We start from the raw sequence: 15,311 nt of genomic DNA, 5'->3' as shown, positions 1-15,311 counted from the left end.
TGTTCGGATTGAAAATTTGCAGATTTTTACCTCCCTTCTCCCTTCTCCCTGCTCGGTTCGGGGTCTTGATCGGGGAAAAGATCGATAGTGTGTCACCGCCATAAAATGCTTGGTAGTCCTCCATATTTTGTGGTTGCATTTAATAATGTACCTATAGCAATATAGCTTCGGGCTAGTTTTTGCTTTCGAATTTGTGTTGTTACTTAAGAGTGAAACAGTTTTAGGATTTAAAAGTGTAAATACTATGTTTGTAATGAATGAAGAGAAATGTAAAAAGAGCCATGTGACTTCGCTTAGCTAGTTTAAATAAGAGTTTCATAGATTCATTGAATTATAAAATTTTATCCCATCGAAGGAACAATTTTCACTCACATCCTCGAGAGCCCATGTAGAATCAACTACAGGTTTGATCTTGCCAGCCGACCAGAGTTTGACGACAGTGTCGAAGAGTCCGGCCACATAAGACGCTCGGTTCTGTTGGTACATCAAGTGGCGGAGGTTTAGACCACTGAGTGACTTGTTCTCGTCAAACAACTTGATAGGAGACACCTTGTCTACCTGCCACCACTGCAACACAGATGGGAAATTAATATGGTTACTTTGTGATAATAGTCAGGGATGTTATTAGGTGAAATGATACAACATTTTGTCACGTATTACTTTCTCGGCCAGTACGTTCAGCCGATCGCTGTAAATAGGCAGACACTATCAAAGGGGCAGGCATTTAATTTGCTCGTTGAAACAGATCAGACAAGGTAATAGGTGACATAGTAGTATCATTTATCCTATTACTTCAAATAGCGCCCACCTCTACTGCAACAGGTCAGGGAATTTAAAACTAGTAAAGCAATCAGTTCCTTTTATGAAAGAAAAAATCCCAAAACTATCCAGATATGAAATACTATATCTGTAATGTGCGTAGTTCAACTGATAATGACTTCATTTTAAATTTTATATTAAGTCAGTTTAAAAAATAAAGGGACAAGAGTTTTTAAAATGAGGTCAGAAACCATGGCCAATCATTGAGAAAATTAAAGTGTACAAATGCAATTAAAACCAGTTACTTTCAATAACAGTAGAACCTGTTAAAATATGTACAATAGAACCCCGGTTAACCGAAATAAAGGGGGACAGCTGTTTCGGATAAACAATTTTTCAGTTTTATTTTTTTTCCGTTAACCTGATTTCGGTTAACTGGGGTTCTACTGTATTAGGATCTATCTTTGACTCTTTTTTTCTCTTAACCATGCTGATAGAGAAATGTCGAATAGTTTAGGTCATGTGTTAACGAACTACAAAGGATATATTGTAAGCAAGAACTATTTCTTAAAAAGTATTTTTCAAGTGAAAGAGGTGAAGTATTTTTTCAGATTGAGAGAGTGAGTATCTTTATGATTTGGATAGTAATACTTTAATACTCTACTTTGAAATGGCGACCATTCAAATGTAGATAATTTAATACGTACTTAGAACTACAATATAAACAAAAACTTACAGATCGAGCAGCGCTGAAAATGCTCTTAGTTTCTCCAGTAACTACGTTGGCTGATCCTGAAATGAATTTAAAATTTATAGTGGCAAAACATACTACTTGCTGGCATAAAAGCAAACAAGATTCTTTTACAAGCTAAATTAAAAGATGAAAATAAGTACTTTTTTATATGTCAGTTACTTTTCATCAAAATTTATTACATAAAAAAATCATAACTCAACACTTTACACAATCCACTGGCACTGGATACCTAATGGTAATTGAAGCCTCTTAGTCTATTCATGTATGTTAAGTGTATTCTTGTAATAAATAATTGATTCTTGAAATAGGTGACAAGACAATAACTATGTTACATACGGCCTTTGAAATGGAAGTGATGATCGCAAATTTGTAACTTATGAATACATCTTGTTTTTCTAAACCAACAACTATAAATGCATTCGTTTATTTGGTTGTTTGTACAAATTTAAGATTCATCAGTTACATAGTACTATTAATCCAGAAATGCAATATGAGATTAAAGTTCAAACTACGGATATAATTTATAGTTAAAAGTAATATAATTTTCAAAAATAAATAATTATTGATAAAGGCAATTTTTTAAGTAAAATATGATATTAAAAAATTATGATTTTAAAAGTCAAATGCAACAAATTTGAACTAAAACACGGTTTGGTAAAAAATCACTCAGAGTGGTTTTGGTTGGTTCGGCTTCTCAATCTTTGTTCATAGTTTAACGAGTTGCGTGTTCAGTCGGACCAAACTCTAATAGAATGAGCCTATCGACTCGATTTTAGCCAAGCGCTTGAGTCTGATTTGCTCCCAACCAATAGTTTCAATTTTGCAAGTCAAGTCAGCCGGTTTCTCTCGTGTGTTAAAGTTCTGCATTCTCCACATGGGTTCATGGAGTGATAACTAGTGTGTTCTGGTTTTTTCTTCAGATTTACTCGTGTGAGTTCATGTTTTGACTCATAAAAAGGCTTGTTTATTCAAGTAAACTGGACTTGTCAAATCGCTAATTTCTGTCTCACTGGTTCTTAAAATCTAAGTAAAAGTACATATAAGATATAAATTACTATATTTTAAACTATGACTAGAAATATTTCTGTAACTCACCATACAGTACATATTTTCCCATGGGTTTCAGCAGGGAGTATCCACGATTGCACTCTTCTCCGCACAAACAATCCAGAACAATATCCACTCCATCCGGGGATATTCTGGAATATGCAATGATTGTTTAGCTATAGACATACAAACTTGGAATATGTAATGACTGTTTAATGTTTAGCTTTAGAATTACAAACTTTAATTTTTAAATTACTATTGCATAACATGGAGTTAAAGAATGTTACGTAGGGTATAGAAAGTGGCTCTATTTTTACACACAATTAATGAACAATGCATTATTTAAGCTAGACTAGTGCCTAAAGAAAGTTTCACCTAGAATAATGTGTTAAAATAAAAAAACAAAAATATTTAGAGTTTTTAATTAGAAGATAATTAATAGTGATCAGAGAAATGCTAGCTAATTATACATTTTACTTATTTATTTATTACCTTGTTAAATTTTTTATTCTTTACTAAAACCACCATTGGCTTCATATCAAAATTTTTATATTCTGGGAGGAGGCTGTTTAAGGACAGTTGTTCAATTCTAAGGAATCACTTTGAAAATTTAAGGGGGCTGTGGACTGAGAAGAATTCCAACATTACTTAAAAACTTAGCGGTGTGATGAAATCAATGAAGGTTAATTTATGAGTACTCTTTAGGTAATGTTGGTTTACAGCCAGTGCCAAAATAAAGGCTTAAAACATATTCAAATTAAGAATGTCAAAAAAGTACCAAACTGCTGTCAAGAGACTACTAAGAACTGGTGCATAAACCGACTCCGCAGTTGAATATCGCAGTCCTAGGAAAACGACATTGTCAAAAAACACAGGTGCTAGAAAGCATAATTTACAATCCGACAGCAGTATTCGGTAGCTAGAAAACCCGCCTGAAGAACTTACTTTTTCAGCTCCGCTGTATAGTCAGTGCCTCTCTCCAAAAGATGGTCGACACTATCCTTGATGGCTTCATGTTTAGACTTGCTGGCCACTCCAAACACTACCGTGTCCTTCTCCGTCTTACACAGCTGCGCGACGGCCTGGCCCTACAGAAAAATATTGACTTATTATAGATGTGTTTATTTATTTTGTTAAGGTTAGTGGCCTCTCTTAACTTCACATTTACCGTTTCACATGGGCCTTAAGCCTGTGCGTGGAACAAATCCAGCAAAGGGTATAAAAAATATTTACTGTACATCAGGAAGCGAAACGCTAAAACACTGCCATAGATCCTTTGTGCTACCAAGTTACCAAGTGACCTATCCAACATACACAGACTAGTATTAAAATAGGAATTTAAAATTGTAAATTCAACTCTATTTTAGAATAATTTTTGTTGAGTGATCCTTAAAGTGGTAAAGGTACATGGGTAAATAATTTTAAAATGTTTAATTCCCACTAACATAAGGAAATACAAATACCCTATCAATTGGATCGGAAGAGGAAGTCAGATTTCAAGCTCTGACGTAACAACAGTACAGCGTGAAATCAAATTGGTTAAGCTTTCCCTGACAAGAAAGGGGGCATTAGATCACTGGGCTTGGAACCCAAACCTTCCCAAATAAACAGATGTTCATTACTGTTTTGCAAATCAGTTCTGTAATCAGTTTGACTATTCGAAGAGTGAACATGATCATTTATCTCTGAGAGTATCTCGGCTTACTGATTGGATGAATTTCAGTCATAAAAAAATTATGGAACACAAAATTACTGGAAAAATGAAAAAAACCTCTAAAATTTGATCATGAACATTTCTGAACTGTAAGAATAAAAAATATGTTCTTCATTACGTTTACATTAGTTGCATAAACCATCAACTTCATAAGGATTGGTAAGCAAATAAAATAACCGTACACAAGGTGAGTTTTTAATCACAGACATTAAAAATGTAATTTTCTAAGGCCATACTTAACTGATTATTGTTGACTAACTAGAACCGTATAAACAGCACAGTATCATTTTAAACTACAATCATTGATCTGCCATGTTGAACTAAATTTTATGTTGAAATTTGAATAAAGGGATACATTCAATAAAATTTCAAGGCCACTAAAGTTTGCGTTTACACCACAACCAGGATCCTCGCCACTTACTATGATGAACAGAACGGCGCCATTTGGCCATTTGCAGCTTTGTATCACATTTGCACGCTGTGTGTCTTAAAAATTTGTTAAATTATTGAATCTCCCGCGTCATGCGAGATAAGGTCAGTAATAGTTATTTTATTGCAAAAAACATATCAACCCCTGACATTTATTGCCAGATGACAGAAAACCCTAATGCAATCAGTGCAAAATTGGGTTAGGGAGTTTAAAACGGCCATGGAAATGTCCATTTTGCAAGACTATGGGGGTGGGCACCTAGACTTCTCACAGAAGCCCAAAAAGGAAAAAGATTTTTCCGGCCATTTGTACATATTCTAACCCATTTCCGCACTTTACCTACACTGATTAAATAAGGACTATAACCTTCAGTTACCTGGCAATAATGTCGGCATTTGATATGTTTCTTGTGGTCAAAAAACATCTCACTGACCTTATCTACCATGATGTTGAAGATCCAATAATTTAAAAAATGTAAAAAATACCCCCGCCGCAGCAAACCTGCAGACTAAGCGAATTTGCATCTGCCTGATTGGATTTAGACTAAAATGTCTCCTTAAAAATATCACATTCCTTATTTAAATAGAATCAGTTTAACACATACTTAGGTTTGCTGCAACAGGGAGGGCAAAAGTGTTTTTTTTTTATGTAAAATGTTAATAGTTAGTAAGAAATAAAAACATTTTCAAAATTTGGGCAAAATATGTTAATAAACAAGCAAACTACAACAGTTTACTTATTCTCCATAAGAATAACATGGGAATTTTAAATTTACAATTTTTTGGAATTTTCTCCGTAACCATTAGGTGCATTATAACGCTTCAATATACTAAATTATTTGTTTTTTTAAGCTCTACAAAATAGTTTGGAAGGAAATTGCAAACGAAATAGCGAAATAGCGGCGAACTGTCTCGTTGTGGCTTACACGCAAACTACGGAGCTATGCCAATGCGGGAAAAAGGCATTTCTTTAAAAAAGCCACCCTCTTAGTTCAACTGGTTTGGTTAACATACAGGCTTTCAGAAACAGGCAAACCGTCAGTGGCCTGATCTTGGGTTACACCCGAAACTATGGATTGAATAATTATTTCCTTACCACGCCACCTCCAGCGGAGTGTACCAGTACGCTCTTGCCCGGAGCCAACCCTCCAAGCTCAAACAGCAGAATGTAAGCCACGATGTAGTTCATGGTGAGTGCTGCAGCATCCAGGAAGCTCATGTCCGACGGTAGAGGAAACACGTAAGTCTGAGGTACACTGACTAGCTCAGCCCATGCCTTGTACTCAGGTAGAGCCACTACTCTGTCTCCAACCTGTACAACAACAGAAGAGGCTCGTAAACTCGTAAAAATGAGAGGCACATTCGCTGAATTCTTTTATCGTTGAAAGCCATGAACAATTTCCTTACACAAAGCTCACACTGTTTCAAAACGTAAACAGCCCTTTGAAAAAAAAATATTGTGTATTAAATTTAAATTTTTAAATGGGTTCAAAATGGACAAACATTAAAAATCATACATTTTTAATAAACCCCACATCATTCACAACAGACATCCATCTAGGAATTCTTTGAACTGAAACTGAAATAAACAGTAATGTTGTGAAACTATAAGCGTTCCAAGGTTTTTCTGGACAGATGACATTCCAGTTAAATCATTAGTGATAAGACTTGACTGTCTAACATAATTTGGTCTTTCTTCAGAGTTCTCAATCTCAGAAGCAACCCATAACTGGGCCATTGCCTTCTGTCACATCCATCATGGCCGTGGTAACCTTGATAGAAATTTAATATTCTGTATAAAAAGAGTGTAATTTTCTGTGTGAATATTGAAACTGTTAAGTGAGAAATACAGTAGTTTTGTGAAGATGTTATTAACTTCAAACTAGGGATGTTGAGACTGAAAGATTGATGTTTCCATCAAAACAAAACCAACATGTGATTTATGCTGCGCTGCAGTCTGCACACAAATGTCTTGGGTTTAATTTGTACAATTGTATAGTAAAAAGAAATTCTTTCCTACTCTACTAGAACCCCCCTTTGATCACATATGAAATAAACTTTATCAACAATCTGACACACACTTTCTCCCATTTGCTTGGCAACAACCTTTATCATGGGTACCGGTGGGAGTAACTATGATATTTTATTGGGACAATCACAAAATTTGCATAGCTTTTGGGCTGTAGTTTTTACAGCAATATGGTGGATTGAAAATTATGATTAGAATTATAAGGACCATAACAACCCTAGTTTTTGATCATATTTTCCATTATTTTTTGGGGAAAATTACCATAAAAAATTAAAATGAAAATCTGTAGCTATGTACGTGTTCACACATACACACACGGACAGACATCACTTAGAAAAACATCATAACAATTATTTACCATCTCAAAATGAACTTAACGGTGAACAAAGTATTTATAAATAAATACTGTACCTAATGTTGTTGTATTAATAGTCAAAGCTAATACTGAATTAAGGAAGAGATTAATAACAATCCAACAAACCGATAGGAAATTATCTGAAAGGACCTAAGAAAATTGATTGCACATTTTTATGGTTAATATTTTTAGAAATTGATTACTAACACAGTCACACAGAGAAGAAGAAATAAAGCCATTTGTGTAATGTACAGTACATTCCTTCACTGTATCACTGATTAAATATTCAACACAAAATACCAAATAGATAACAACTTGGCAAGGACATATAACCTTGAGTTCTGCCAGTGGAATGAGGCAATTGAAAGGAATCTAGTAATTAGCATAGGTACTTATCAAAGAAATGTTGGCAAGATATCTTGTTTCAGAAGAAGGCGGTTTTGCAATTTTATACCTTAGTATATCCAAACCACGAACTTTGAAACCTTCATTTAAAAAATGTAAAACAACTGCAATGGAAGTAAACTGATTACTTACTTTTGACACAAAAAAATTTCTTTTGACATATGACATAACATATATTGGTAAGATTGAGAGTAAAGAAAGAATCCAAATTAGGATACAGATACTGTAACCACAAATTTCTTATTTTTCCAAATTAAATTAGGTTATATTTCTAACTCTATACATTATGGCACGAAACTTAATGAAGTCTGTTTAGTCTTTATATACATAATATAGGTACCAATTTAAATGTTGTGACAAAAGTTAAATCGTATTTAGAAATTGACCATCGACAGTATAGTATGTAGTATAAACTATATACCTATATCTAAAACAGTCTCTAGCAGAATTTAGAATAATCAGAATATACATTTTTGCTAATCCTACTAAACCAACAATGATGATTCTGTTCCAGCCCTAAAATTTAAACAGTTTCTACCACAACTTGCATGGTTTGGTATCATAATATATTCAATGGTTATAAATATTCTTGTTCTTCTTACCTTAAACTTCTCAACACCTTCTCCAACAGCCTCTACTTCTCCAGCACATTCGAAGCCCAAGATGAATGGAGTCTTTGGTAGAGAGTCGATGACTCCTTGCCTTACCATCAGGTCTTGGAAGTTCAGTCCGCTGTAACAAAACAGATTCATTAGAACTTAGAAGTTCTTATACACTTCATGTTATTTTTGTTAGAGTAACTTACCTGCACGGAAAAGAGTCCCTGGCACAATAAACACCTTTATCTTCTATGGTTGAAAATCCCTATAACCTAAAACATCCTATGGATATGACTTTGTATTCTATATGTTATACATCCTTTACCACGTGCTATATCATTATTTATCTTTGATAAATGCTATGAAGTTGATCAGTCAGATATTTCTAAATTCTAAAATAGTTCTGAATTGTATACCGCTATTAAATGGCTTTCAAATATCGCAAAGTTTGTTTTGACAGAGTTCTGATTAATTAGGATTTAACGGACTATTGGTAGAACTAGTGATTCCATCTCCGTTAAAGTTATGGTCACCAGTTTTTAAACTGAAATAGACGTAGGTGAATTGTGTCTCCGAAACCCGTGCCAATAAAATCACTGATTTCTGTTGAATGACTTTTTAACCAAGTCAAACTTCTAAGACAACTTTTTTGTAAACTATGGCATCTTTTATGTCACATAAACTATCTTAGTGACAAAATCTAAGGGTAAAAATAATCTTTTAGTCTCGGTACTTTCCTGTTAAAGGGAACATTCATTATTATCGATCTGATTTCTTTCGATATATCGAAATTTTTGTTTTCCTTTACGATCCATTGATCCATACCTTCTGTTTTAATATCTTCAGACACATTTATATTACAAATTGACAACTGATCTTGTTTAGGCAAAACATAAATAAGTAAAACTGTTCTAAACTAACCTAACATAACCAACCAAACTTGCTGGGTTAGCTGTATCATTTCAAAATTTTGTTTGATAACAGAAAAGGCATGTGAGTAATATGAAACGGAATTTGGAAATTTTACAGCAAGTTTGGTTGGTTAGGTAAGGTTAGTTTAAAACATTTTCATTTCAATATAATATTTTTAAATTGTTTGTTGATACTGAACAATATTTACTTATCGTAGTTGTCAGCTGACATCTCGTTCATTATCGGATCAAAAATAGAATATTGATGTATCGGAAAGAAATCATCGATAATAATGAATGTTCCCTTTAACAGGAAAGTACCTTAGTCTCTGTGAGTGGCTCATAGAAATACATTCTTTAAATTAAAAAATCACTGCAGATGGTGCATATAGACAGGATGTGTACTTCAGTATCCAAAAGTGGTTTGTGGTATAAATTATAAGCCTTTTAATATAAAAAGAAATCAAACTATATATTCCGGTTAACCAAGACTCCAGTGATACAAGATTGATTTAGAGCCAGGATAATTTAATAATGCAGCAGGAAATGGTTATGAAGCCTGAATGGTACAATTATATGGGAGGGACAAAGAAGCTTGTTATTCAATTGCCATTTACTTCCAATAATACCCCAGCTGACTCAAATATCTCCTCAGCAGCTGATTAGTACCCTGAGGTCCCTTGAGAATACTGAGTTTTAGTTGTGTTTCGCTTTTGGCACACAGTTATAACTATGTGTTTCAGTTAGTAAGATGAGATCATAGTTGGTATTATGTGGTCGTGTGTCACTTGAAAATTATTTAATTTACTAATTAAACTAATAAATTTTGTGAGTTTACAAATCTTGTGCTTTAGCTGTGTTTTAAGCTATTTTCAAGGCAAAGTGTTTCTATAAGGGTTTATTTATGGGAGCAATATACTACAAGACCTACACAGTGGTGTTGTCGTTGTTGTTTTCATATGTATTTTTCTAAATTTTTAAGTTTAATCCTCAAAATATTTTATTTCTTTCATAGATTATGAAACTTACAATAAAATTATTTCATTACATTCTACATTTTTGATCTCAAGTGTATTATCTTGAATAGATTTACTTTAATAAAATCTGTGGTTAAAAAAAATAATAATAATGGTCAATTAAGAACATTTTACCAAATTAACTGCACTTAACAGCAAACAACATTGACAATAAATAACTCAATCAAACTAAATACCACACACATTTTGAAAACCATACACATTTTACTAAAAGTGTATGAGTAAGAAATCTACGAGTATCTATATCCATCTATTCTATACTTTTAATACCACTCACTACGACTCACTGGCTTTATCTAAAAGAAACTATTGACCAAGAACTCAGGAATTGGGCATGGAGATTCTAATTAGGCTCTAGGTGTGCGCTGCAGCTGCCCCTGTTGTTAAGTGTTTTCAAGAAATTCTATCAGGGCTCTGCCCCAGTGGCCTCTTAAGTTTCCATGTTATATCCTTATGAAGAAAATATTTGTTTACATTTGAACAGATAAATATTTTTGAATTTTATACTATTAACTAAGAGAACAGCTGGTTGTATTTATTTGATTGAAATGAAAATATTTGCATTATTTTGTGGCTTGAAAATTTGTGTTTTACCGCGTAAAACTTTTTGGAATCGTTAAATTAATTTAAAAATCTCAATATGCACACTTATTTGTTGATGTTTTTAAGATCTGTTTCTCAGCAACTAAATATCAATATATTTTTTATTGTGTTCACAATATCAATGTCAAACGATTGATTATTTGCAATCAAGTTTCATCTAATATTTTAAAAGGACGGCATCTGTCTTCTTCTATCACTAGGCTACTTTATGTTTATTTTTATAATCGGTGCTCAAGAGAGAAGATCAGAAGTACTTGATAAGTTCTTCAATCACTTCCATTCCTAGGCTAATAAAAATGGTACAGAATTTCAGATGAGTATGTAGCTTTACAATTCCAGTTAACGTTTTTGGTGGATTTTGTTAGTAGCATTAGCTTTTTATGTTTTTTTCGTAGAGAAATGTATAGAGTGAGTAAGAAATGGAATTATAGTTTCCAGAGGGTCTTCATTTTACATGCAAGGGATGCTAGGAATGTAATTTCACTGCCTCATAAACAGTCTGGCTTATAGACCAATTAACTCTTGTTTGTGGCACTTATGAATGAATTGTAACAATATTTGTTAATTAAACTGTAATCAGTCAATTTAAATTAGTGAGTTTGACTAATTTTATTGACCGAAATAAGCGTAAAAGTATTTTTTTAAATTTAGTTTTCCTGGATGTCATGTGTTTTATTTTTTACATACTAATTTCAGTGTTCTCATCTTTGTTTGATAGATTAATATTTCATTAATATTAATTTAGATACAAAATAGATAAGTTTGAATTTAGAGTACCTATTTTAAAGGCACAAAATGTTTACATAATGAGGTTTTTCAAACAAGTGAATAAATTTACCATCTACAATTTAGTATATCGCACATATTCTACTAGGTACTTCTAAAATCCAAATAAGACGAAACAAATACTCTTTAAAGTATTGTGAATTATCAACAAAATGAATTAGCCTACTTATCCAGTCAAGCGCAAGTAGATTGGTTTAACATGTAGTGGATGACACTTTATGTTAAAACACCTTTTCAAATAGTAATTCATTAATTGGATTAATTCTAGGTTAGCATAGAAGAATAAATACACAATATTTAGTAGGAAATAAATTCAATAATAAAGATACTGCAAACCTCCATTTTCAGAGTAAAGAAAAATAAAAAAGGGTGAAAGAATTATGTGACAATAAGTTTGAAATAAAACTTAACATTATAAACTTTAACATTTTAAATAAATGGGAATAACTTAATTCAAAAACCTTTTTCACATTATTTATCGCAGTATTATTTAAATAATCAAATGGATGAAAATTTGACAGATTTGATAGTTGACTGAAATGTTATGGAATTCCGTTTCAGTTGGAAGTCTTGTAAAGGAAGTATTAAAAAGCCTACTGATCTGGAAGGTCATCTCTCATCAATGTCACTGATAAGATGGCTCCCTCCAATAAATCATTACTTATGGTCAGTTGAATGAACTGAAGGAAGGCGCTAATCAATTTCATCTTTCTGAGTAAATCATTTTATGATTTCACTTTAATTTGTCAGAGGTAAGTTACTTTTACTTTATCCCCGGGTATAGATAGAAGGAGCAAATTGTTTTCACAATTTTTTAATCAAAAATCAGTTTCCAAAAAGACGTCTGTGTATGTGTGTGTGTCTCAATCTATGTTAGTTGATTTATACAGAGCGATCACCTGTCCAATTTCGATTAAATTTGGTATGTGGATAATCAATAGTATCTCCTGGAGTTACGCTACTGTTTTTAAATTAATTTTTTCATAAAAACCGATCAAATAATGGGAAAAGTCGCATTTTTAGAAAAACGGCTTGAACAATTATTATTTTAGTATAAGGTCCTTCTAAACTCAAAACAAAAAGGTACAACCCCCAAATGCTGTAAAAATTAGGGGTAGTTTATTGAATGTTTTGTGATTTTAAGCATAGTTACTCCCACCACTTCCCCGATATAAAGGATTGTTGACAAAATAGTGTGATAAAGTATGTGTCAGTTTGCTGATACATACCATTTATTTTGTTTGCACTAGGATGAGAATCAATCTATATATTAATAATAGGCAATTATGTTTCTTTAAAACCTTTTAGCGAATTTCCCATATAGGGAATAAGCTATTACCGTAGTACTCATGGTAAGACCTGGGCGCGGGACTGATTTTTTTTTTAGTTTTGAGGTCCCTAGAGGCCAAAAACACCATCCGTTCAAATTCATATATATATATATGTGTGTCCGTTAGCATGATAACTCGAGCAAAAATTATCCGATTTTGATGAAATTTGGTACAAACGTGTAAACCTACGTTTATTCAAACGAGTTTGCAATCCAGCATGATCGGACCATGGGAACAGGGGTTTACGGGGGGTTTTATGGGGTAAAAATAGGTTTTTCCCATTTTTGACCCAAAAAACATAAAATTTAGCAATTTCTTTTCAAACCATTTTGTAGAGCTTAAAAAAACAAATAATTTAGTATATTGAAGCGTTATTATGCACCTAATGGTTACGGAGAAAATTCAAAAAAATTGTAAATTTAAAATTCCCATGTTATTCTTATGGAGAATAAGTAAACTGTTGTAGTTTGCTTGTTTATGAACATATTTTGATCAAATTTGGAAAATGTTTTTATTTCTTACTAACTATTAACATTTTACAAAATAAAAAAACAGTTTTACCCTCCCTGATGCAGCAAACCTAAGTACTTGTTAAACTAATTCTATTTAAATGGGGAATAAATGTAATATTTTTAAGTAGACATTTCAGTGTAAATCCAATCAGTCAAATGGAAATTCGCTTAGTCTGCAGGTTTGCTGCGGCGTGGGTATTTTCTCAGCTCATCTGCATCACAGAGCAAAGAATAATAATTATTATTCTTTGCTCTGTGATCTGCATCGCTGAGAAAATCTACGCATACTGTTAGAAAGATATTTACCTTTAGATGTGCAGAATCCATTTGTAAATTAAAATATGCTAAAAAAAATAAGCACATAATATGAATTTGAAACTTTAAAAAAATTAACATGGGCCTTATGGGTCGCCATGCTGATGATGAATAAACAACAAAATATAAACAGAAAATCAAAACAAATAGATGAAATTACAATCACATGTTTAATTTACAGCGTAGGGTGAAAATAGAAAAGTCTGTACATTATATATCGGTCTACATACCGGTCATACATATTGGTCGAGTTTTCGACCACTGGACGACCACTAGTATTATGTTAAAGTATTAAAAATGTAACAGAAGAGCAGAGGAGTTTTAAGGTTAGTTTTAACAAACATTCAAACCATAGTGGTTTGGATTTTGGCCTAATACAGTAGTACATATTATAAGGATTCTTATTCTTAGTTCCTTTTTGAGCACACTTTTTACTATAGATACATTACAAGAAAGTTAGGCACAACTGTACATGGGAATAAAATTTTTGTTTTTCTAGCTAATGATATATGCTGGTAATAGGGTAAACTATACAAACTATAGGTTGGCTCCACATTCAAACTTAAACCTAGCTTCCCTAGGTAAATGGTGTATTTTACCTTGACACAAATGTTTCAAAGAACAAATGGAAATATAAATACGTGGTTGTAAGTGATTGGAATGTAAATAAGATAGCAATGAGTCATGTGTGTGTGTGCTTTGATCACCTGATTGGAATACTGTTGGTGAAGAAGTAAACAAACTGCTAAAAATAGCACAAAGGAATATTCAAACTAGGGAACACAAACAATTTCTATTAGTAAGGATGGCATAAATAGAAGATTAATTTTTACAATTTGTATCATGATCATATTCTTGGTAATTTTGTGTACAAAAAAAATATTAAAAATATTGGATGAAAAGAATACACTATCTAACTTATTAGGTATTATGACTTAAAAATACGGTTAAATCTTGTACACCCAACATTCTCCAAACTAAAAGGGTGTAAAATCGCTAAAAAAATCTGACTAAAAAAATCAAAATAGCTTATTCCCTCATTCCCTGCATGGTAAATTTGATAAAACAAAAAACAAAAACCTAGCAAGAAAAAAATTAATAGTGTAGAAATAGTCAACTATGCATGTGTTTGACTTCAACTATTAGGGGCTCAAATTAATCAGTTTTGATAAAACAGCCCATCTGATTGAACTGACCTCACTTGACCTGATAGAAATTAAATATTTACTATTTGAATTTGGGTTGGCGTAAATATTACAATGGAAAATAGCGAGAGAGCCTGGATAATTTGATATACTAATAAGGAAACTGAATTAACACTGTGCTACGATTCTTGGTAATCATTGTAAGAGCCAATTTGAAAACTATGGAAACATAGGAAAGTCATAGAACACCACCAAGGAGAACAAATAGAAATAATTTCTTTTTAGAATTTATAATTGTTATTATGGACAGCCTGATGCGGCTATGAGTAAGGCTATTTGTAGAAAACACTAAAAAACAAGATCAGCTTTTGAAAAATGATAACCTATTTTACAAGAAATGTTGATTATATCGATCTGTCATGTACATATTAAGTATTTCCATAATCTTTGAGTCGCATATTTTAAAGTCATCAGAAATTATTACTGTTATTCGAAATAACACCTGTAATACTTGGCTATTGCTCGAATTCGAGCAACAGTTACACACTTAAATTAATACAGTATAAGCAAACTGCACAGA

General features: G+C 32.5%; 1 protein-coding gene across 1 annotated transcript in view; it reads right to left on the bottom strand.

The window, feature by feature from the left end:
- LOC128996943 (synaptic vesicle membrane protein VAT-1 homolog-like) overlaps positions 1-15,311 on the bottom strand; it is a 59,256-nt gene that overhangs the window by 4,732 nt on the left and 39,213 nt on the right. Inside the window, exons 2-7 of the mRNA XM_054422485.1 lie at positions 8,095-8,224; positions 5,800-6,015; positions 3,506-3,648; positions 2,609-2,712; positions 1,496-1,551; positions 373-567 (exon numbers count right to left, since the gene is read on the bottom strand). Coding sequence (XP_054278460.1) covers positions 373-567; positions 1,496-1,551; positions 2,609-2,712; positions 3,506-3,648; positions 5,800-6,015; positions 8,095-8,224 — 844 coding nt within the window. The remainder of the gene's footprint in view (positions 1-372; positions 568-1,495; positions 1,552-2,608; positions 2,713-3,505; positions 3,649-5,799; positions 6,016-8,094; positions 8,225-15,311) is intronic.

The sequence above is a fragment of the Macrosteles quadrilineatus genome, unplaced genomic scaffold, assembly GCF_028750875.1.
Source record: "Macrosteles quadrilineatus isolate MER2022 unplaced genomic scaffold, UCM_ALF_1.0 Scaffold_6__1_contigs__length_79288215, whole genome shotgun sequence".
NCBI lineage: Eukaryota > Metazoa > Arthropoda > Insecta > Hemiptera > Cicadellidae > Macrosteles > Macrosteles quadrilineatus.
The sequence above is the reverse complement of the archived record's forward strand: the minus strand, read 5'-3'. Positions and strand labels throughout refer to the sequence as shown.